Genomic DNA, 25,053 nt, shown 5'->3' with positions numbered 1-25,053 from the left:
CACCGCAGGCGGCGGAAAGCACCAGCACCAGCGCCAGCGCCAGCGGGCGGAGCAGCAGGAGGCTTGGGCGCTGTGCGAGCGCGTTGCGCGCCGGAGACGCGGCCGCCCCAAGCAGGAGCCGGCGCTGAGCCCCCTCCGTCCGTCCGTCCGTCCGTCCGCGTCCGCGCCCCCACCCGCCCCCGCCCCCGACGCGGCAAATAAAGGCTTCCCGCACTTGCCCTCCCCGCGCCGGGGACCGCTCCTCTCGCCCACCCTCCCTCCGTCCCTCCGTCCCGCAGCCCGGAGGAGAGCGGCGTCCGGAGCGCGGCTGCGGGGCCGGGGCCGGGGCCGGGGCCGGGGCCGGGGCCGGGGAAGGAAGGGGCCGCCGCCGGCCGCCGCTGCCGCCGCCCCGTCGGGAGAGCCCATGTGGCGTCGGGCCGCCCGCCTCTCCGGCCGAGCCTCCGCCGCCTCCGCCCGGGCCGGGCGTGGGTGCGAATCCGGCGCCGCCCGCCTCCCCGCGCCCGTCCCCGCCCGCCTTGGCCGCCCCCCGCCCCGCGGTGGCTCCGGCGTGGTGCGGCGGCTCGGGCTCGGGCTCCGGGTCTTGGCCGGGGCCGGGGCCGGGCGAGGCGGGGCGCGGGGCTCCGGCCGACCCCGACCCCGACCCCGACCCCGACCCCGACCCCGACCCCGATCCCGTCCCGGCTCCGGCTCTTCCCGGCGGCTCGGCGGCGGCGGCGGCCCCGGCCCCGGCCCCGCGCGGTCCTAAAGGCCCCCGCGTGCGGAGGATGGTGCGTCTGGCGGCCGAGCTGCTGCTGCTGCTGGGGCTGCTGCTGCTCACCCTGCACATCACCGTGCTGCGGGGCCGGGCCGCCCCCCCCGGCGCCTCCGACGCCGCCAACGCCAGCCACGGACGGCCGACGGTGAGAGCCCCGACGCGCAGCGGGACCAGCGCGGGGTCCGGCCCAGCGCGGGGTCCCGGGGGGGGAGGCCGGCCGGGAGGGAGCGCGGGCGGGCGGGCGGGAGGACCACGCGGAAGCCCCTCCGTGGGCGCGGAGCGTCGGGAGCCCCCGCCCCCCCTCCCCCCCTCCGCGCTCCCCGCGCCGCGGAATCCTCCTCCTAATAATACTAATAATGTTGGTATTTGTTAAGCGCTTACTCTGTGCCGAGCACTGTGCTAAGCGCTGGGAGAGATCCAGGCTCATCAGGTGGTCCCGCGTGGGGCTCCCGGTCTTCATCCCCATTTTCCCCCTGAGGGAAACTGAGGCCCAGAGAAGTCAAGTGACTCGCCCCCAGTCCCCCAGCTGACAAGGGGCCGAGCCGGGATCCGAACTCATGACCTCCGACTCCCCAGCCCGGGCTCTTTCCACCGAGCCACGCTGCATCTCCTCCTCCCGCTATTGCGCCCGGGCTGGGGAGCCGGGGGTCCTGGGTTCCGATCCCGCCTCCGCTGGGGGACCGTGGGCCGCTCACTTCTCTGGGCCTCGGTTCCCTCATCTGGAAAATGGGGATGCGGACGGGGAGCCCCACGGGGGACCACCTGATTCCCCTGTGTCTGCCCCAGCGTTTAGAACAGTGCTCGGCACCTAGTCAGCGCTTAACAAATACCAACGTTACTGTTATTATTAATTATGCGTTAAGCAGCGTGGCTCAGGGGCCAGAGCGCGCGCTGGGGAGTCAGAGGTCGTGGGTTCGAATCCCGCCTCTGCACCCCGTCCGTTGGATGTCTGTGGGCGAGTCGCTTCACTTCCCCGGGCCTCGGTTCCCTCATCCGGAAAATGGGGATGAAGACTGGGAGCCTCACGGGGGACCGCCCGATGACCCTGGATCTCCCCAGCGCCTTAGAACGGTGCTCTGCACCTGGTCAGCGCTTAACAAATACCAACATTATCAGTATTAGTCGCTAAGCGTGGCTCCCGGGCAAGAGCAGGCGCTGGGGAGTCAGAGGTCGTGGGTTCGAATCCCAGCTCTGCCACCTGTCAGCTGGGGGACTGTGGGCCGCTCACTGCACTGGGCCTCGGTTCTCTCCTCTGGAAAATGGGGGTGAAGACTGGGAGCCTTACGTGGGACCGCCTGATGACCCTGTCCCTATCCCAGCGCTTAGAACAGTGCTCTAGTGCACCTAGTCAGCGCTTAACAAATACCAACATTATTATTATTATTATTATTCGTTAAGCAGCGTGGCTCAGGGGCAAGAGCGCGCGCTGGGGAGGCAGAGGTCGTGGGTTCGATTTCCGGCTCTGCCACCTGTCAGCTGGGTGACCGTGGGCGAGTCGCTTTACTTCTCTGTGCCACGGTTCCCTCATCTGTAAAATGGAGGAAGACTGGGAGCCTCACGTGGGACGAAGCTGGTGGCTCGGTGGAAAAGAGCCCGGGCTTGGGAGTCGGAGGTCATGGGTTCGACTCCCGGCCCTTCCACTTGTCAGCTGTGGGACTGTGGCAAGTCACTTTACTTCTCCGTGCCTCAGTTACCTCATCTGGAAAATGGGGATGAAGACTGTGAGCCTCACCTGGGGCAACCTGATTACCCTGTACCACCCCAGTGCTTAGAACAGTGCTCTGCACCTAGTAAGCGCTTAACAGATACCAGCATCATTATTATTCGTTAAGCGGTGTGGCTCAGGGGCAAGAGCGCGCGCCGGGGAGTCAGAGGTCGTGGGTTCGAATCCCGGCTCCGCCCCTTGTCAGCTGTGGGACTGTGGGCAAGTCACTTCTCTGCGCCTCAGGGACCTCATCTTTAAACGGGGATGAAGACTGGGAGCCTCACGTGGGACAACCCGATGACCCTGTCTCTTCCCCCAGCGCTTAGAACAGGGCTCTGCACCTAGTAAGCGCTTAACAGCTACCAACCTGATGATTATTTACCTAAGCGCTTAACTCTGTGCCAGACGCTGTACTAAGCGCTGGGGTGGACGCAAGCAGATCGGCTTGGCCAAGGTCCCTGCCCCACGTGGGGCTCGCAGTCTCCATCCCCATTTTACAGATGAGGTCACTGAGGCCCGGAGAAGCGAAGTGACTTAAGCGCTCAGTGCATCCGATCGAGTGAACGAAAGGGAGAGGACGAGGCCCAGGCGCATCGCGGCCTGGAGGGGTCCAAGGGCTTCGCTAGAGGGCCCCGGGGGCGTTTATTGATTTGTTTTGCAGATCGATCTCTTATCGGGGAAGGTTTGAGAAGCGGCGGGGCTCCGTGGCCAGAGCCCGGGCCTGGGAGTCAGAAGGTCGTGGGTTCTAATCCCAGCTCCGCCGCTTGCCAGTTGTGTGTCTTTGGGCCAGTCCCTTCCCTTCTCAGTGCCTCAGTGATCTCATCTGTAAAATGGGGAGTAAAACAGTGAGCCCCGCGTGGGACAGCCTGATCACCTTGTATCCCCCCCCCCCCAGCGCTTAGAACAGTGCTTTGCACTGCCAGCGTTATTATTATTCCTGTTGAGGTGGGAGCTGTCAGAGGGATTTGGGCTTTGGAGAGGATAACGTCCCAAACCCGGCAAAGGGAGAGGGGTGCAAAGCCGTTCTGATCTCCTGCCTCTTTGCCCCCCAAGGAGCGATGGGATGAGACCCTCGCCTGGAAAACAGTGGCCGCTCAGTCCCAGCGCTTAGTGCAGTGCTCTGCACATAGTAAGCGCTCAATAAATACTGCTGAATGAATGAATGCCCGGGCCCGCCTCGGTTTTCCGGTCCTCGGCTCCCGGGAATACAGCTGCGGGAGATGGCATCGCGCCCCCCTGCAGCTCGGGATGCACTGAGGCCAGGTTTCGGGGGGGCGACGGGACACGCCCCAGAGCCAGGTTTGGGACATCCTCGGTCCCCCCCCCCTTCCAGGGAATCCTGCCTGCCGAGTGTCCGGGGGACAGCGTCGTGCTGCACCCGTCTTCCGGGGACTCCCCTCGCCCCTGACCCCGGGTTTCGGGGTCACATCCCTCCCCCGAGGCTCCCAGGTGGCGGAGAGAAATGGCTCGACTGTGGGCGAGCTGGGCCCCTCTGACTCCCGGGCAACCAGTTAGTAATAATGATGACGGTAGTTGTTAAGCGCATACTATGTGCCAAGCGCCGTTCTGAGCGCTGAGGTGGATACGAGGTAATGAGATTGTCCCACGTGGGGCTCACCGTCTTTATCCCCATTTTACAGATGAGGTCACTGAGGCGCAGAGAAGTGCAGTGACTCGCCCAAGGTCTCACACGGCAGGCAAGTGGCGGAGCCGGGATCAGAACCCACGGCCTCTGACTCCCAAGCCCGGGCTCTTTCCACTAGGGACTTGGGTCCTTTATTGGGAAGGGCGGAGAAAGGCCCCGTTTGGGAAGGTAGATTCTCATTTCAGCGTGGCTCAGCGGAAGGAGCCCGGGCTTGGGAGTCAGAGGTCACGGGTTCTAATCCCGGCTCCGCCACCTGTCAGCTGCGTGACTTTGGGCGAGTCACTTCACTTCTCCATACCTCAGTTACCTCATCTGTCAAATGGGGATTAAAAATGCGAGCCCCCACATGGGACAACCTGATTATCCTCTATCTATCCCAGCGCTTAGGACAGTGCTCGGCACATAGTGAGCGCTTAACCGATACCGCCGTTATTATTATGATTTCGAATCCAAGAGCTGCACGTGCCGGCAGAGGCCGACCTATAATCCTACCGCCTGCTGGGGTACCAGACCCCCCCCCCCTTAGCATTTCTCAGTGTGGCCACGATGGGTTTTCAAACAAGTCCAACTATCCGTTCTGGGGAGACTTGGGCGGTCGCCGGCCGCGAAGCCACGCATCGTTCCCGCTCCTCCCGCCTTCGGACGTTGGATCCCCGCACCTCCGCAGCGCACTGAACCCGTTTCAGGGGCAGGATCCCACGGGGAGCGCCAAGGCCAAACCTTATTCGCACGGGATCAGCCTTGCTTCTTAAAGGCAAGGTAGCCCCGTCTCTACCCGGATAGAGAGCCGAGAGTTTAGAAGAGTGCGAGCGCTTGGAACGGTGCTTGGCACATAGTAAGCGCTCAACCGACGCCATCGTTAAACATTTAAAAAGCCTCGAACTTGTTCAACTTAACGTGGATTCATCCAGCCCGTAGGTTTAAACCCGTCCTCTCCCCGTTTTTATCCCGGCCCCCAGTGACGGTGGTCAACTGTCACCACGATTCACGCGGCTCCAATCTACGCGGGGCTTAGTGCGGGGAGGCGTAAAAAAACCTGCAGGGCCTTCGGTGAGACTGACACTGAAGAAACTGTCTTTAATGTCTTCAAGATTTCTGGTTCATCGTTTTTATACATGATGCTCTGTTTCCTCGCGGACCCGTGAAGGGCTGTAAAAATGATGTTCTGTGGAAAAGTATGCTTGGCGAGTTTCTTTATGAGGTGTTTGCTATCATTAGAATAACCTCGAGTTTGCCTTTTCTGACAGGCCAGTCACATAATGAGAGAAACAGCTGGGAAAATGACAACTGAGGAGGGGGAGCGGGAAGGTGGATGTTAGCCTCCAAAGGGGTTTCGATTAAAGATCTAAGAGGCAGCAGCCCTGGGAGATTTAGAGGGAGTTATCCTGTTCAAGATCTTTGGTACGCAGTGTCTAGTTAACCCGATCCCACAAGTAGCCTCTCGATCATATTTTACGATTTATCCGCAAAATTCAAATACAGCTAGGATGCATAATGAGTTGAACAGAGAAGTTTATAGTTATACCACATTGCGGTCTAAAAGTTTATACTCCCCCTAGCTGATTCTGATTTGACTCTGGGGTGGTTTTTTGTTGTTGTTGTTGTTGTTGTTGTTGTTGTGTTTTTTGGGTCCATCTCACCTCCACAACCCTTAAATGTAGCGTTAGCAGGTTGTAGCTGACTACCCGCATTTCAGCAAATGGAAATCCATCGGTCCGCAGCCTCTGTAAATGGCAGAAGGGGAAATTGTCTCTCAGTGTATGTAACCGTTCTATGTTATATACGTTGTATATGTTCCGCCAATTCTTCGGGGTATTCTGTGGTATCAGTTCGAGTCGTTACTTAGACCGTCTTTAGAGACTGTGAACCGCCGTAATCCCCTGTTGATGTGACGTTCACAGAGTGGAAATTGGAGAGTAAATTAGCCAGAGAGAATTTGCGAAATGGATTTGTTTAGCTAAATTAGAAGTAAATTCAGCAACCCTCATCTCTAAAATGTGCTTCTATTTAAGGATTGTTGTTGTTGGCTATCAAGATTTGCAGCCCGTGTAACTGCAGTTGAGATTATTTGCACAGTTGCCCAGTTTGTCCTTCTGTCATCATCTTCAGCAAGAAGGCAGTCCTGTTTGAACACTGGGCAGAGATTACTCAGGTCCTTATTTACTTGCAGGGGATAAAACCCCTCTCTTGACCATTTGTTTAAGTACCCGTTTCTTTTGTAGACACACCAATCAGTCGCTCCCGAAATAACCTTCTCCTTGAAAGAATGAGCTAAGATGAAGAGACCCTATTCTAGTCTTTGTTGCTGAATTGTCAGATCCCTAATCTCATCAACATGAGCATTTATTAAGTGCCTACTCTGTGCAGGACAGGACGGCGGGACCACCGTCCCTGCCCCTGAGGAGTTTATTAATCTAATGAGGGCAGACATCTACCCCCTAACTTATTAAACCTATAACAGATAAAGTAGTGAAGGTAGATTCACACGATGAAAAGGAAAACAAGCAAATGAACGGATACTCACATGAACATGTTGACCCTCGTTGCTAGAGTCACCATACCGACTAGGCGTGAAATGTCAAAGTTCTCCAGTCCTTTGACAACTGGATTAAACCGAGTTCGTGGCTTCGATATTATTATTAATCATATTTATTGAGCGCTTACTGTGTGCCAAGCCCTGTACTAAGCACTTTGCACTGTGCAGTAATCTCTCTGGAGCTACCCTGTGTAACTCTGATTTAAAAAATCAGTTCCAAGCCATGATTTTAAGAGCCAAGGAAAGGAGACTGAGGGTGAGCGGGGCCACTGCAGCAGTCCAGAGGTGGCACGGAGCCGGCCGGGAGGATGGACTAGGTTGTGTCGGTCTACATCTGAAATTTCCACCTCTGTCTGCATCCTCTGCACCACTGACCACTTCACGCTGACGTTGTTTCCAAAGAAGGGCCCGAGGATGGCTCAGACCGGGGACGCAAGCCACAGAGATGGGCATCCTGGTCCAGATAAGAGGAGCTTCCCCCGTAAGACTCCCTTACCAGCCTGATCCACCGGGATTTCTGCTACTTCTTTCCCCTCCTTAACACCAGAGGACCATTTGAACCTTGGAATGATCTTCTCGGCGATAGTAATGGCAGTTTGGGGGGGTCTCATGTTTTTGATACCTCCAGGGAAGAAGATTCCACAGCCTCTCATTAATGTGATGCAGACTCTTATAGCCTTACAGGGTACAGAAGCACTGATTTACATCTCATGCCCTTCTCTACTGCTTGCACTGTCCTATGTAGATCTTTTATCTTCCAACAGAATCATCTCCTGAACTATTGAACCACATCTTCCTGAAGCTAAATGATTCCACGTCTTCACAACTTGACTCGCAGCTCCTATCATTTTCATTACCGTCATAGGGAGCCACTCCGAGCCTCCACCTCTCCAGCTTGAGAACATCAGCCTGGACAGACTGGGAACAGCAACCTAGTGTAGCAAGAGGATTGCCCCGCGGTTCCTACCTGTTCTTTTCTATTTATAAATATCTGCTTGCTTTCTAACAGTCATACTACATTACTGACTTTTTTTTTTCCTCCCAGCATCTTGTGTTGCCATTTAAACCTCTTCCCTCTCCTTCCCTCTTGCCTGGAACTCCCTCCCCCTATATATCCAACAGACCAGCACGCTGCGCTCTCTCCATCTTCAAAGCCCGCGTGAAATCTTTTCTCGTCCAGGAAGCCCTCTCAGACTGTCTCATTCTCCCCAAATCCTATTTTCCATCCCTGTTGCCTCACAAGTTCACTTAGCCCCATCCCCCTTGCAGACATATCCTTATACTCGCTTGGTTCCCCAACCTCAAACTTACTTTAATGTCTGTCTCCCCGTTGGACTGTGTAAGCTCCTTGAGGAAGGGAATCGTGTCTGCCGGCTGGATCGTGCTCTCCCGGGCAACCCGGTGCTGAGCGCGAAGTAAGTGCTCAGTAAATCTCATTGATTGATCGAGTGTGGGACGACGGTGGTTGGGTGATGATTCCAAAATTTCCTCCTACAACCCAGAACGTTCACTTTGCTCCTTTAACACTAACTTGTACCTCAGCCTCATCTATCTCACCTGCCTCTTGCCTGGAAATTCTTCCCCCTTCATATCCTACAGACATTCACCCCACTTTCAAAGCCTCATTAAAATAACATCTCCTTCCAAGAGCCCTTTCCCGACTAAGCCCTCATTTTCCCTACTCCCTCTCCTTCTGTATCCCCTTGCACTGGAATTTATACCCTATATTCACCTCACCTTCAGCCCCACAACACTTATGTACACATCTGTATTTTATTTTAATGTCTGTCTCCCCCTCTAGACTGTAAGTTCCTTGTGGATAGGGAATGTGTTTTTTGTACTCTCCCAAGTGCTTAGTACAGAGCACTGCACCCAGTAAGCACTCAATAAATATGATCGGGTGGGAAGCAGCACCTATATGAGCAGGGAGCTGGGAGGGGAACACAGTGGCCCTGGAGCAAGGGTGATTGGGTCAGGAATCCCAAGAGAAACCCTGGAGGCTTGGAGGTGTGAATGGACTTCTGTATGACATCATCATATCACCCAGCGTGTACATACAATGAACCAGAACATTAGACGGGAAAGAGGTCGCCAATATTTTCCCTGATTGTCTGAAGCCTGCCCCGAGGTAAAGCACGGTCCGTCATCTCTCTCCGAATGAGTCCTCTTCATATCGTAGAGGAAGGAGCGTGGCTTAGTGGAAAGAGCCCGGGCTTGGAAGTCAGAGGACGTGGGTTCTAATGCCGGCTCCTCCACTTGTCTGCTGGGTGACCTTGGGCAAGCCACTTAACTTCTCTGTGCTTCAGTTCCCTCATCTGTAAAATGGGGATTAAGACTGTGAGCCTGACGTGGGACAACCTGATTACCTTGTATCTACCCCAGCGCTTAGAACAGTGGTTGGCGCGTAACAAGCGCTTAACAAACGCCATCGTCATCGTTATCGTTGTTATATCCATGAAAGCTATGGTTAAATTGATGGAATAACTTTTCCTTTCTCCTCTGCGTTCCTTTAATCTTTGCCCGTAGACCTTTCTCTTTTCTTTTTTTTTTTAAGCCCTTTATAATCGTCTTGACGGCTCTCTCGGAATGTTTATCTTGGTAAGAAAGAATTTCTTCCCCAGCGACCTTAGGCTCAGGATCTTAATGATCCATCAAAAAGATAGTAATGAATCTCTTTCCCTCTTCTGTCAGCCAAGAGGGATTTGCCTTGCACCTTCTCCCCTATTCTGAACCAAAAGAATAGGCATGCTGTTATTTGGGGAGTGGAAGGAGACGGTGTCAGTTTAAAAGACCCGATGTTATTTGGAGTAGGTGTCACTTTGAAAAAGACACCAGATCCGATTTCTCATTTCATTTAACCCCTTCCTAAGCAGCTGTGGACCCACAGTGTTTAAACTCGTTCAGTCTCTCTCTGTTTCTAGAAATCCGGTCAGGAAGATTGCAGAAGCTGCGCGGCCGGGGAATAAAGGACCACTTGGTCCTTGCTGTGTCCTTGCCACTGTGGCGCCTGTAGGAGTTAGAGTGAAATATTGACTGGTGAGAGGTCAGTTCTCCTTCCAGTCAGATCAGTGAGTAGCAGCCAAAGGAGACGTGCTTTTGCGACCCGGAATGGAGTAACGGGAAGATTCCTAAATTGCAGTGGGTGAGGTGGGAGGGACTTCTGGATGGCATTCAAATGCTCGATTTAAAAGGGCCCTAAGAGTGCACACCTTTCAGGGGACCAAGTCGGCGGTCAGTGCTTCCCTGCGGCGATATGCCGGGCAGTCTTGGGAATTCCCCAGAGGTTCGTGGGAGCTGGTTTCCAGAAAGAGACCGAAGCCAGGGTTTCTTTATAAGAACATGGCGTTAGCTCTCCAAAGCGTAGAGCAGCTCCTATAATTTGAAAATGAAGTTATTTGTGTGCGCAGGCAAGAAAAAATAAACTTGTTGCGTTTACTCCTTTCCAACCTTAGAGACAGGGCTGGCACATCGCCGACGGTTGCACCTTCTAAATGTGAGCCTGTTTGCACAGTGACCTTTCATTACTAGCCCCAAGTCTCCGTATGCTCCGATGCAACAGAGCAGCATCCTGAAAAGGAAGGATCCTCTCGGTGTCTGGATACGGCATTATTATTACGGGGATCGCTAAGGTCCTAAGAAGTTGCACATTTCTCACCTAGCCTCGAGCTGGGTCAGACTACTTAGTTATTTAAGATGAATTATAAACTAAATCAATCAAGCTTCGACCACTAAGGGAACCTGATCCTTGGTCTGCCTTACACACATGATTTTCATTTTCCTCGTGGTCCACTATGGTGCATTTGCTTAGTGCGGGCAGACTGTGAATTGTATTAGATTGTGCTTCACATCCTCAATCGATGGTATTTCCTGAGCGCTTACTGTGTGCAGAGCACTGTACTGAGCTATTATTTCTTCCTCCAAGAGGCTTGGGGAAAGCAAATGATTCCCAAATGACTCACAATATGATTCCCAAAATATTCTCCCCCCGCCCTTGTTCATGGTTTGCTCTCATGACCCTGACTCCCAATCAATCAATCAATCATTAAGTCAGTCACTGGTATTTGTTGAATGCTTACTTTGGGCAGAGCACTGTCCTATGCATTTGGGAGAGTACAGTACAACATAGTCGGTAGACTTGTACCCTGCACACAAAGAGCTTAATGTCTAGAGGGAGAGACAGACATTAACATAAATTATGAATATGTGCCTAAGTGCTGTGAGACTGAGGATGGGGTGATTAAAGGGTACAGATCAGGTACGTAGGTGAAGCAGAAGGGAAAGGGAGTAGGGGAAATGACGGCGTAATCGAAGACGATCTCACGGGAGAGATTAGTTTTAATAAGGCTTTAAAGGTGGAGAATATAGTCTGTCATATATGAAGGGGGAGGCAACTCCAGGCCAGAGGGAGGACTTGGGCAAGAGGTCAGCAGTGAGGTAGATGAGATGGAGGTACAGCTTAGCGCAGTGTTCTGCGCACAGCAAACACTCAATAAATACGATTAAATGAATGAATGAGTAGGTTGGCTTTGGAGGAGCGAAGCGTGCGAGCTGTGGTACAGTAGAAAATCAAGGGGCTAGCAGAATGGAAGTAGATGGACAACGATTGAGGGTTTTTGAGGAGTGGGGAGATGTGAACTAAATTTTTTTTTCTGTTTTTTCTTAGAAAAATAATCCAGGCAGTAGACAGAAATAAGGACCGAAATGGGGAGAGACAGGAGGCAGGGAGGTCAGCGAGGAGGTTGATGCAGTAGGCAAGGTGGGATTGACTAGCCCATCCTAGTCTTAGAAGCCATCCCTATTTGTGTGAGTAGAAAGCAGTTTTTTTGCTATTCAGAAGTAGCTAAGGAGTCCTCGACAGATGTTTGAGTCCTGGCAGTTTTTAGAAAGCAGTGTGTACCTGCCTTGGTCTGTGAATGAAGTTCTACAAACTCAAAATTTACAGCACACGACACGTTTTTGGAAATCTACACAGTGCACATTTAGTCTTGTGATAGAACACAGAACGCAGAATTTACCTTTTCTCGCTAGCAACACTGAGTTTACAGAAGTCAGTGACCATGAAACATTCACTCTAGAATGGGTGAAAATATTTTTGTCTTTTCTTTTGTCACTAAGAGTTAAAGTTAAGAAAATACAGCCAGTTCTCCTGTAGCGGAGTAGTTGGGTTCTTGAAGGATCTCGCGTTACGGAAAAATCACATTATAGTACTTGCTCCTCGACCGAAGCCATACACATACATAAAACCGTTAGGGCTGACTTGTGGATCATGTTCTATCCAGACAGAGACTCCTTGTGGGGAATACGTTGCCTAATTCTTCAATAGTATTCTACCCAAATTGCATAATGAAAGCAGGCATTAAAGCAGAACTGTAGGCAGATATGATTTCTGTACAGCAGGACAAAACCAAAGTCAAGATTTAATGCTCGGCACCCAGTGAGTGTTGAATAAAATTCTCCGGTCTATGAGTTGATACTGCAATCCCTTTAAATGTCTCATCATTACTAGAGAAGGAACTCAGTATGATATCAGGCTACGATTTTTAGAATGAACTCTGGACTGCCTATTTTCTGTTACCATTATTTGCAACCCTGCAATCCGGGTACCGGATCCAAGGCCCTAGTGCAGTCAGAAGTCAGGCTACAACCAATCGATCATGTTTATTGAGTGCTCATTGTGTGCAGAGCACTCTACTAAGTGCTTGGGAGGTATAACACTCTAAGAGACACATTCCCGGCCCACAGCGATCTTACCGTTTAGAGGAAACTTAGGAAAACAGTGTGGCCTAGTGGAAAGAGCTCACAGAGGACCTGGTTCTTATCCCAGATCTGCCCCTTGTCTTCTGTGTCACCTTGGGGAAGTCGCTGAACTTCTCTGTTCCTCAATTCTCTCATCTGTAAAGTGGGGATTAAGACTGTGAGCCCTATAGTCCAACCTGACTGTGGAAGAGAGACTGTGTCCAACCTGTTTATCTTGTAATAACAATAATAATTATGGTATTTAAAAACCCCTCTCAGGGTATCACCTGCAGAGTTTCCAGTGCTCTACCAGTCTCGACTATGGGAGGGAGAGTCAAGCACAGGCATACTTATTCCATTCCTAGCTTGGGCAGTGGCTAGCGAGCGGAAAGCAATCTGCTTCGAGTCAAAACTCACCTGTGCTGGGCGGCAGCGGCACGGGAGAGGGTCGAGGGCAGAGACTCAAGTTTACTGCGTAGAAGGAGGCAGTGGTAAACCAGTTTCGTATTTTTACCAAGAAAACTCTATGGATATACTACCAGAATGATTGCAGATGGAAATGGGGTGGGAGAGATGGTTCCATGGCGTCACTATGGATCAGAGACTACTAGGCAGCGTAAGACAATTTAAGTGCCTACTTTATGCTAAGCACTGTTCTAAGCGCTGGGGTAGATTCAAGGTAATCAGGTTGTCCCACGTAGGGCTCACGATCATAATCCCCATTTTACAGATGAGGTAACTGAGGCTCAGAGAAGTTAAGTGGCTTGCCCACGGTCACATAGCAGGCAAGTGGCGGAGCTGGAATTAGAACCTACGTCCTCTGACTCCCAAGCCCATACTCTTTCCACTGAACTACACTGCTTCCCGGCATAATTATTTGTGTCTACCTTAGGGCTCAGTATAGTGCCTGGCACATAGTAAGCACTTAACAAATGCTATTAAAATGATATTTATTAAGCACTTACTCTTTGCAGAGCACCCTAATCAGCATTTTGGACAGTACAGTATAACCGCATTGGTAGGCATGATCCCCGCATACTAGGATCTTGCCAACTACAAGAAGATCGTACAGACTAGAGGACAGGTATGGATAAGGCATTGATGGCACAGGTCAGATCAGGAGAGCAGAGAAAGTTTTACTGGCAAATTAATTTTTTTGCAAGCCGATAGTCTAGAAAGAACTATCACCAGAAGTGGCCTGTTCTATGAGAAATCTTGTTCCTCTGTCTGTTCCGCCCTTCAAGATGTATTGTTTTCTCCTGTCAGGAATCAGTTGAATTCCAGATTGTAGCCATCTTGTTTTGGGGCCACCAAGTTTCCCTTCTTTAATAGGTGTTTTTCAAGAAGTGAGCCTTATCGCGTAACCTAGACTCCACGCAGGGTCTGCTTTTTTCAGACAGTGTGTAGTACTTGACAGGGTGAGTGAGTAGTATCAGCTCATTAGTGTGCATATTTTTATCCAGATATGCAATGGGAGACATTTTCAAGAATTAAGCAAATGTCCAAGATGTTTGGGACTGGATGACTGTTGGGTTACTAATAAGAGCTGTCAGTTGTTTGTGTCCTGATAATTTATGCATCATGACTTAGTCATTGAGTATCGTATCCTGATAGTCTTTTAGAGTGAATCCACTGAGCATTCATTGCCTCAGGATGGATGGATGGATGGATCCTCAGGATGGAATTGAAGATTACCGCATCATCTCCCAGGTCATTCTAGTTGATGCTGATTTATCATCATACCTCGTCATCATCTCATCTCATCATCATGAGATACCATTTATCTTTTCTTTTGGGGGTATGAAACCAAGGGACTTTTGTCCCTGACCTCTCTGCTCCTCCTTCGCCTTTTCCTCCTCCTCCTGCTCCCCAAAATAACATGCCACCATCACAGCTGCCAATTTTAAATAAAGTTCAAGCATCGGCAAGCCCTGGAGACTCTTGGGAATATCCCGTATCTGGAATAGGTTCGGTTCCTTTTTCAGAGAAGAACTTCACAAGGGTGATGGTGGAACTTTGCGTAACCGATGCTTATAATAGACTTTGAAAGCCAAACTGATGCTTACGATAGACTTTGGCTTTCAGTAAATGTTTACTCGGCAGGACAGGTAGGAACAGCTCGGTTAATGATTCACGGGGTATGAATATGGCCATTTTGCTTTATTTCAATGGCACGGCTTTTCCATCTTGAAATAGATCACTTCTCATTAGTGTCGTCTTCTCTGAGTACCACACGGCTCCGGGAGGGGGTTGAAGTGCTAAAATATAACTTAATTAGTACAGGAGACTTGCCGTGTAGACTAGAAGGCTTTAGAACCTCTGGTTAGAATGTGGAGAGTGTTTGGAAACATGTAACCACAGTGATGTTTTTAAATTGGAATGTTCATCTCACGGGATTCTCGAAGGTATTCTTTTTTTGTTTTAAGTTATTGCTTCACTTTATTGTACATGATGTCCTATAAAGAAGATATATGTCTGGGATTGAGCTTTGAAAGAGAACCATGGGGCCTGTTCCATTTAAAGGGAATGAAGTCAAGCAGTAAATTCGCTGGTCACTCTTTTCATATGGACTGTATCTCCGCCAGCAGTTGGTCTTTGATGTTGTAACAATAGAACTTGGGCACAGAGGTGGATTAGGACCCCGATAACACAGAAACAACAAGTCTGCATTCATTAAAAATTGGAGAGAGACCAGTCGTCTCCTCAACACCAGACGTACTGATCCCCGGGAGAAGGTCCCAATTTTGCTTCTATTTTCTTATGACTCATATCAAGCTTTCCTGCTCTTCTTCTCCATCTGTTTCTTCAGAAACTTTACTACTTACCTATATTTGTTTCCTTGTATAATTTTCAGTTGTCCCTATATCGCTCTGTCCACTGAAGAACTCTTCCTCTACATTCTTATTCCCTTTCAGCTGGGGAAACTGAGGCCCAGAGTGAATGACTCTCAAGGTGCTACTTAGCAAGTTAACAAAGCTAGGAGAGAACCGAAGGCGCTTACCCACCACTCTCGCCCCTGAAGCAGGCACCTCTGCTTTCTACCTGAAAAACAGAAAAGCTGAAGCACTATTGGTCTGGAGCAGTCGGTGTGTATTTCCTGTGGCTTTTAGAGAATTTGACCACTTTGGAAAAGAAGGGGCCGAAGAGATCATCTTCGTTTAGGAGTAGAACTGCTATTATAAAGTAAAAATAATAATTATGATATTTAAGATTTACTGGGTACCAGGCACTGTACTAAGCGCTAGGGTAGATAAAAGACAATTAGGTCAGGCACAATCCCTACCTCTCATGGGACTCACAGTCTAAATAGAACGGAGACCAAGTATAGAATCCGTATTTTACAGTTGGGGAAACGGGGCAAGTGGCAGAGCCAGGATGAGAGCACAGGTTCTCTGACTTCCAGGCCCGACCTCTTTCTGTAGGTCACATTAGTGATCTACTCTTCGATGTACAATACAGTGGAGTTTATCATAGAATGTTGGGCAGGTCCAAGAGGAATTTCAGCAGATTCATAGACAGAGAGTCCAAAGTGAGTTCCTAGATGTTACTAGTCAGGGATCAGAGGGAAAAGCTAGGCTACTAGATGGAACATTCATAATCATCAGACTGGAAGAAAAAGAGGATAACAATCATATTTCTTCCAAGCTTCCAGTTGCCGTGGCTGAATGGAACATTGATCTGACCCAGTAATGATAGTTCTTGTACTTGCTTTCCTGTCTTTCTCCATCAGGTGCACAGATAGTCACATATAATGCACCCTATCTTTTCTCACAAAGTTTAGTTCTGCTCATTCTGCTCATTCTGCTATACAGCATCTGTTATATTTTCCACCAACTACGGCTATTAAATCTCACCTTTTTGGGACAAAGCTTTTAATTTTTAAAAGTTAGTCTGATTGAAAAAAAAAGCTGTAGTGTAATAGGAGGAAAAACAAATAATCTGAGGAGAAGATGCAGCTTGACTAAGATGCTAAACCAGCCAGCCATCTCTGAGTGACTCAGAAACGTTTGGTCGTATGGGTTTGGGGCATTTTATCGGCATCCAGACCAAGCTGGCTGCTCTTAGACAATAGCAGCCCTCTTTGAGTTTTCTATGCTAACCGTGCATAGACTTGGTTGGATTTTTTTTTAACATCAATTAATAAATGGTATTTTGAGTGCTTACTGTGTGCAGAGCACTGTACTAAGTGCTTGAGAAAGTGCAATACACTAGAGTTGATAGACAGGATCCCTTCCCACAAGTCTAGAGGGGGAGACAGACATTAAGATAAATTACAGGCAGGGGAAGCAGCAAAGGATAATTATGTGTACCTAAGTGCTGAAGGAGTGGAGGTGTGGCGAATATCAAATGCTTAAGGGATCCAAGGGATCCAAGTTTCATCTTTACATCTCTGAGAAGCAGTTGAGAAGTGACAGTTTTTTTACAAAAGAGAAGCAGCAAATTGATATCTCAAAACAGGCCAGAGTGGAAGGGAGAAGAAAGGCCACTTAAACTGAATCTCCTCCACATGCTAATCCACTAGCTCAAACTGTATGTTGCTGGATATGCTGTTTCTGCTTATTGGAATGGGACAAATACGAGGTTTCCATTTTCTACTTTACATTTAGGAAATCATCTCATGCACTTCCCCAAACCCAGAGAGGAAGTCGTCTCCCCACACTCCTTCCAGTGCTTTTTCTTGGGCCAGGCTCACACCTGGCTGGTGGGGAGAATGTCTTGGCAGCCAAATGCAACTACAGAGTGGCAGAAGAGGAGAACAAGCAAGATTCCCCCTGAGTTAAGCTTTCAGTGGCCTAGTAGAAAGAGCATAGACCTGGGTTCTAATTCCAGCTATACTACTTGCCTACTGTATAACCTTGGGCAAGACAGTTAGCCTCTGTGTGGCTATTACATCATCTGTAAAATGGGGATAAAATACCTGTTTTCTCTCCCTCATTGACTGTGAGCCCCCTCTGGGGTAGAGACCGTGTCTGACCTAATTATGTTGTATTTACTTAGCATATTGCTTCATACATGGAAAATGCTTATCAAATATCACAATCACTCTGATTATAGAAGTCTCCTAAGGGCAGCACAGCTGGACGCATACCTTACCTACACCTACTGTATCAGCAGCTCTTGTCTCACCAGCTCCTGACACCCCTCAGTTCATGCTGTCATCTGCCTAACAGCCATATGCCCACATAAAGGGTCAAGAACAATTTTTCCTTTTCCCTCCCAGACCTTCATTTTAATGCCGTTCCTCCCAGGCATCTGGGCCAACTGATTACCTAAGGATCCAAGTTAGTACCATGAGATAAATCACTCCGTGGATATTGTTGCCTGGTGGCAGAGGGTTGGTCCGGTTGAGACTTATGAGGTCAACCTAGAACGTGATATTCCTACAATAAGCCAGTAGTCATTTGGCTTTTGACCGCTCTTCTCCCATATGATGTCCACCTCTTCACGTCTTGAATGCTTTCTCTTGTCTTTAAAAGCTCACCCCATGTAGATTTATTTTTCCAGCCAGATATCTTCTGTGTGTGCTCTGCTGCAGAAGCCAGTCGATCTGTTACGTGTCTATTACGGGAGAACGTGACCTATGGCCTGGATTGTCTGTTATAGACAAGCTTTGGGCAAACATCTGTTCACAGCTGTGTTTATCCACTTCGCTCCTAACTCGTCAAACTTCTGAACAGAGATCTTCTACTACATTAAAGGAGAGGTAGCCGATTCAGACCAAGGACCCAGGATTTAGGAAAGGATAAGCAGGTCATTTCCTCCCATTTCCAAAGTACCACATAAAATGCTAATCAGCTTGAAACAGTTTGTGGAGAAGGAATCTGCATTTATACTCTATCTGACTCCTCCCTAGTCTGTACGCTTGTTGTGGGCAGAGAGTGTGTCTGTTGATGATGATGATGATGATGGTATTTGTTAAGTGCTTACTGTGTGCCAAGCACTGTTCTAAGCACTGGGGTAGATACAAGGTTATCAGGTTGTCCCACGTGGGGCTCATGTCTTAATCCCCATTTTACAGATGAGGTAACTGAGGCACAGAGAAGTTAAGTGATTTGCCCAAAGTCACACACTTGACAAGTGGCGGAGCTGGGATTAGAACTCACAACCTCTGACTTCCAAGCCTGGTGTCTTTCCACTAAGCCATGCTGCTTCGGTCTGGAATATTGTACTCTCCCAAGTGCTCTGCATACAGTAAGCACTCAATAAATATGACTGGTCGATTGAAGGACAAAGCTAGGAGAGAAGCAGAAGGTCTGCCCATCTCTCTAGCTTCTGAAGTAGGCACCTCTGCTTTCTACCAGAAAAACAGAAAGGATGAAACACTGTTGGCCCAGAGCTGTCGGCGTGTATTTCCTGTGGCTTTTTAGAACATGCGGTGGAGGAAAAAAGTCGTTTGACCACAGCTTATTCTCCCATTTTGCAGCACCTACCAAGTTCCGATATTTCTGGAGGGTGTATTCCAGTTGGAAGTGAGAGGGAGTGTATTCAAACCCGTGATGCCGTTAGACCGGACCAAGTAGATTACTCAACGGGGCCACACACCTGTTTTGTTCAGGTGCTTGCTACACTAGCAGCCTATTTATCACATTCAGATAAGTGAAATACGGCCCCAGATGGAACCAAAGGACCATGTAATTGTGTGCAGTTGTAACAGATCAAGAAGCAAATCACACCGGGTTGCAAAGCCAAGTTCCCCAGAGTTGAAATCAACAGCCATCAAAGAAGGATAGATAAACTTTGCTTCACTTGGAGATGGGCTAGGGCTCCCCAGATCTGGGCTCCCAGGCCAAATTCTAAAGACACATCTGATTTTTTTTTTACTTTTTGGATGTTTGAGTCAGGAGGGCTCCATCCTGTTTTGGTTGCTGCAACTCACTAGGGGCAAAAGAACTAGCCCTGAATAAATCACCTCATACTCAGCACAATGTCAATGGATATTAAATCAAAACACCTTTAAAGGTTTTGTGTTTGATTTTAGAAATCTACTTCCCTTAGGTGTGCAGTAGTTTCATTTTTAATCAGTTTGATGCAAGTATTAAGCAGGTGTCAAATATTAACGTGAAGGAGGCTCTGTGGATCATCAGGATGGAGTCTGCTCCATCAGAAAGGTGAGTCTAGGCTCTGACAGTGGGGAGAGGGTTTAACATATGGAAGGACTGATTTTATCATCTCTTAGGTGGCCATTTCCTTTCAACTTGGTAGGTCGAATCACTTTAACACTGATTCTTTTAAGCACAGTAACAATAGCAGAGATTTAAAAATTACCAACAAATGGATTTTGGATGAAAATATTTAGAGACTGGATTAACAAGTAAGTTTATACCTGGCAATGAACATGGCAATCCTTGACTACATTATTCCATGGATAGAAGGTAAATAAACCCAACAAATGTGGCAATACAGCTTTGTTCACATCAAGGTGGGTTTGAGAGATGATGAGTTTTGAAAATTAGTCTTTCTAACCTAAGAATACATCTCCCTGAGAAATAACCACCAGTGAACAGGAGGAGGAGGAGGGGATAAGGGAAGTGGGAGCATAAAAAAGAAAGATATTTTCCTTTCACCAAAGTGTCAGATTCAAAAGCATCTGCCTACTTGGTGTGTGTATGGTATTCATTTCCTCCCTGCAGTCTATTGGAATGCCCTCCCCGACCCCCTCATCGTTTGAAATTGAAAATCGAGTCATGCGTCTTTAATCAGCCTTAGGGAACAGTGAAATTAAGGGGTGAGTGGGGAAGGGCCATACCTTTTTTCATGAAAAGTTCCTAAAAACAACAACAACAAAATGGGTCTGTGCTTGAGAACACCCTGAGCTGAATGGTCACAACCTTGGTTGGGGCTGCCTGGATTTGTACCCTTCTTGCTCTGACAACACTGTTTGCTTTCTCACATCATTAAGTGTCTCTCCCTTCTTGTGTCTTTCTCAGAAAAGGTGAGTTGTCTATTTCCCCCCTCCCCTCCTCCCTCCACACTCTCCAGTTTCCTAGCTTTGTGCCCTTGCTGCTTCCCTCTGGATGTCAACTTTCGGCATCCTCAGGTGGTGGGAAGAAGGAATGATTTTGGGGGGTTGTCACTGCAGAAACCACAACTGTCTGGCATTGCCCGTGTCATCATAAAAAAGTTTGGCTGGGTTCAGGCATTTAAGTCTGCCTCCCTCTTTCGAAACTGAGTTCACCTCAAATTGCCCTTTAAACCCAAAAAATTCCTGGCTCTTTAATGGATCCGCTGAAGAATAACTTGGCAGCTCTTGTATTTGTGGGAAGATTTTTTTCTTTTTTTATTCAAGGAGGAAAGAGCAAGGGCACATTGGAGCTGGCCACCTCATGGGCTTTCGGAGTACAGGTGTGTGTTTATATGCCGTCCCATATTCTCTTGAGGCTTGCCCCTTCCAACTACCTATAAAGGATTGCCAGTAGTAGAGGAAACACTGTGTCTCTGAACGTAATGCTTGTCTGCTTCTCGTGCCCCATTATTAACTTTTGTATGATGATGTCATCCTGTAGTTTGTGGCTCACCCCAATTAAACATTTTCTAGTCACCCAGGGACTCATTTGCCAGCTGGCAGAGCCAAAACCACGGACACCTGTAAGCAAAGGGTTTATATTTTTGTGGCATTGGAAAACTAGATGCAGTGGAGTAATTGTTTCTTGGGAACTACGGTACAGTCTGTTGAAGGCAACATTTCGAATGTCAATTGTTTTCCAAGTTGGGTCTTTTCTGCTGCTAGAATTAAATATGAAAATTTTACCATTATTAAAAATAACTTACACCCTCTAAATCCGTTCATGTAGTCTGCTGATAATGGAATTATCTACCATCGGTATCCAAGTTTATTCTAGTGCTAGCGGTTTGTGTAACGCCATTCATCCTCTCATCCTCCTGTCAATCAGCCAATCATATTTGAGTGTTTACTGTGTGCTAAGCAGTGTACTGACTGGAGGAATACTATATAACAGAGTATAACTGTATAACACCTCTGTCACCTTCCCCAGGCCCTGGAGAGATTAAAAACAAAAAGATAGTCGTCAAGGAAGAATTTTATATATAAAATCTATTTATGGACAAATTGTTCCTAGTACCAGTGCTGAGCTCAAACTGAACCAAACTGACCGGCAGGCAGCGGCCAGGATGGCCAGTTGGATAGCTGCCATGGTCCTAGGCTTCACCGCCCACATTAGCCAGACTTTTTTATGGTATTTTTTAAGCACTACTATGTGCCAGGGGTACTGAGTACTGAGCACTGGGGTAGCACGGGAAGCAGCGTGGCTCAGTGGAAAAGAGCCTGGGCTTCGGAGTCAGAGGTCATGAGTTCGACTCCCGGCCCTGCCACTTGTCAGTTGTGTGACTGTGGGCAAGTCACTTCACTTCTCTGTGCCTCAGTTACCTCATCTGTAAAATGGGGATTAACTGTGAGCCCCACGTGGGACAACCTGATTCCCCTATGTCTACCCCAGCGCTTAGAACAGTGCTCTGCACATAGTCAGTGCTTAACAAATACCAACATTAGATGCGAGTTACTCAGGTTCACACAGTCCCTGTCCCACATAAAGTTCACAGTCCTTAATCCCCATTTTGCAGATGATATAACCGATGCACAGAGAAATTAAGTGACTTGCCCAAGGTCACACAGCAGAGCCAGGATTAGAACCCAGGTCCTTCTGACTCCCAGACCTATGCTATATCCACTAGACCACACTGCTTTCATTTCCAGGATTACTGCAGGACCCATCTATCTGGCACAACCCCTTAGGGGCTTCTTGGGTCAGGAATCTCCACCAATAGCATAGCCTCAGACAGCATTCCCTTCTAGGTGCTTTACCCCCAAAAGTGTGGGAGCTTGAGGGGAGGGAAGAATTTATATATTGAAATGAAAAAGCATGCTTTTTTTAAAAAAAAAAATCAGCGGAGCTTATTTGAAGGTGATCAATCATTTGTGGGGGGTTTACTGTGTGCGGATCCTCACTGTACTAAGTGCTTGGGAGAGTATAATAGAACAGAACTGGTAGACATGTTCCCGTAAATCAAAAGATCAATGGAAGCAGCTCAGTAAACCACACTTGATAGACTCCAAAAACATGAGGACATTAAACAAACACACATATAACTAGAGGGAGAGAGGTATCACAAATCTTTCAGTTGAAGACAAAGGAAGCATTCAACAGCACAAATGATATGAATGCCTTGCTTTTGTGAGTTTGATCCTTAGTTAAAATTGATACTCCTTCCCTGAGCTCTATTAAGAACTGCTCACTGTGGGGCGGCTTGTGATCTTGCTTCCCATCTGCACGGCTGCATCTAAGTGCAGGAACAGCCGAGCAGGGCACCTGAGGGTCATCCCGTCTTCAGCACAGCCGTCAGTTCCTCTCCCCTCTTAAAGGCTGCACGGGGGTGGGGGAGATGGGAGAGGAGTGGGAGACTCTCAACTCAAAGGGTAAACCTGCTTCAGGTATATGATAAGGGAAGCAGCAGAAAGAGATTCCCCTCAGGACCACTGACTAGAATTCAGGTCACTATGTTTGTGTGTAAAATGGGATGTTTGCTTCTGTAATCTACAGCGCCGTAGAGGAAATATAAGAATAAGTTTTGCGGGTTTAGTGTCCGAGTCAGTATGGGATCATGATGGATTAGAAACCTTGATAGAATCTTGTCGACTTGCATTCAGTGTTGATCTAAGGAGAGAGACCTCTGGACTCCTTAGGGAGCTGTTTTTTAATGCAACATTTTGCTTGACATACGGCTCAGGGGTCAGGCCGGGGAGGAACTGAGTCTTGAAGGGAGCATTCCCTTGTCATTTCCCAGCAGGTGATTATACAATAAATGGAGCCTGTGGTGGTTTTCTCTGTAGCAGATTTTCAGAACTGTGGGGAACTAACGATTTAATTCCACAAGGTCCTACTGACACTCTGTGTTATCGTCCTAGAGTGAATGCTTTTCAGTTGCCCCTTCCCCCCACCCCCCCCAAACTCCTGGTGCTGTGAGACACACATTTCATCTTCAGATGACATTTATTTTGATTCTGTAAGTTAATTTTCTGTTGCCAATTTGTTTGCCTTACCAGCTGTTTAGGAAAGTAAGGGGGATAAGTGTATTTATTTGAATACATTAGTTCTTATTGGAAAAAAATATGATGGAAAGGATAGATCAATCTTAAGTATTGTGTTCTTACCATGTGTATAGTGCTGTTCTCTGTGCTTGGGAGAGTACAATAGAATTAGTAGAAACATCTCCTCCAAGAGGCCTTCCCTGACTAAACCCTCCTTTCCTCTTTTCCCACTCCCTTCTGCGTTGCCCTTGAATTTGCTCCCTTTATTCACTTCTCCCTCAGTCCAACAGCACCGATGTACGTATCTGTAATTCATTTATATTAATGTCTGTCTCTCCTCTAGACTGTATGCTCACTGTGGCAAAGGAACGTGTTTACCAACTCTGTAATATTGTTATCCCAGGGCTTTCTACCATGCCTGGTACATAGTAAGCGTTTAACAGAGACCATCATTATCATATTGTACTCTCTCAAGCCCTTAATATAGTTTTCTGCGCACAGTAAGTGCTCAACAAATACGATTGATTAGATCCATGCCCTCAAAGAGCTTATAATCTAATAATGTTGGTATTTGTTAAGCGCTTACTATGTGCCGAGCACTGTTCTAAGCACTGGGGTAGACATAGGGGAATCAGGTTGTCCCACGTGGGGCTCACAGTTTTCATCCCCATTTTACAGATGAGGGAACTGAGGCACAGAGAAGTGAAGTGACTTGCCCACAGTCACACAGCCGACAAGTGGCAGAGCTGGGATTCGAACTCATGAGCCCTGACTCCAAAGCCCGTGCTCTTTCCACTGAGCCACGCTGCTTCTCCAGTGGGGGTTGGCAGAAACTAAAATTACAAATAAGATGAAGTAGTAAAGTATAAGAACGTGTATCAGAGTGTTAATACCTAAGTGTTTAAGTGGCATGAAATACTGACCTGGAAGCAGGGAGAAATGTAAGGTTGGGAATTCAAATTTTAATGAGGGAAGCCTTCCTGGAAGTGTAATTGAGGATGAACTTCAAAGATAGGGAGAGCAGTGGTCTGCCATAAGTGCCAGAGGAGGGCATGAGCTCAAAGTGGAGAGCAGGAGGGATGAAACTGAGGCACAGCGAGTAGATTAGCCAGAGAGGAACAAAGAAAGTGATCTGGGGAGAAGTGAAAGAGGAGAGTGGATAAGTAGGAGGGAGACAACTAATTGAACTGCCTTAAAACCAGTTGTCGGAAGTTTCTGGTTGATGCGTAGAAGAATGGGTAATCATTTGAGGTTTTTGAGAATTGGGAAGGTGTGTGCAGAATAATATTTTAGAAGAATGATTCAGGCAGAAGAGTGAAGTATGCGATGGAGAGGTTGGAGGCAGAGAGGTCGGAGAAGAGTCTGATAGAGTAGTCAAGTCGGGATGTGACGAGGATCTTGACCAGTGTGGGGGCTATCCGTGTGGAGAGGAAAGAACAGGTTCTGGAATGTTGTGGCTGTAGGATGGTAGAGGAAAAACATGTAATGAAAGTGAAGAAGAGCAGGCAATGACCTAGTAGAGGGTACGATTATTGCCAGAGTGAGACTGAATGCAAAATGTGTGTGGTCAGCCCACACAACCCAGGCAGAATTTGGCCATGTTTTTATACAAATATTAATCAATGCTGAGTGG

General features: G+C 48.4%; 1 protein-coding gene across 1 annotated transcript in view; it reads left to right on the top strand.

Annotated features, from left to right (window-relative positions):
• Window positions 1–743: 743 nt before the first annotated feature.
• ISM1 (isthmin 1) overlaps window positions 744–25,053 on the top strand; it is a 64,441-nt gene continuing 40,131 nt past the window's right edge. The window contains exon 1 of the mRNA XM_029072352.2: window positions 744–899. Coding sequence (XP_028928185.1) covers window positions 765–899 — 135 coding nt within the window. The 5' untranslated portion in view covers window positions 744–764. The remainder of the gene's footprint in view (window positions 900–25,053) is intronic.

The sequence above is a fragment of the Ornithorhynchus anatinus genome, chromosome 9, assembly GCF_004115215.2.
Source record: "Ornithorhynchus anatinus isolate Pmale09 chromosome 9, mOrnAna1.pri.v4, whole genome shotgun sequence".
In the NCBI taxonomy this organism is placed as follows: domain Eukaryota; kingdom Metazoa; phylum Chordata; class Mammalia; order Monotremata; family Ornithorhynchidae; genus Ornithorhynchus; species Ornithorhynchus anatinus.
This window is presented reverse-complemented; position numbering and strand designations above follow the sequence as displayed.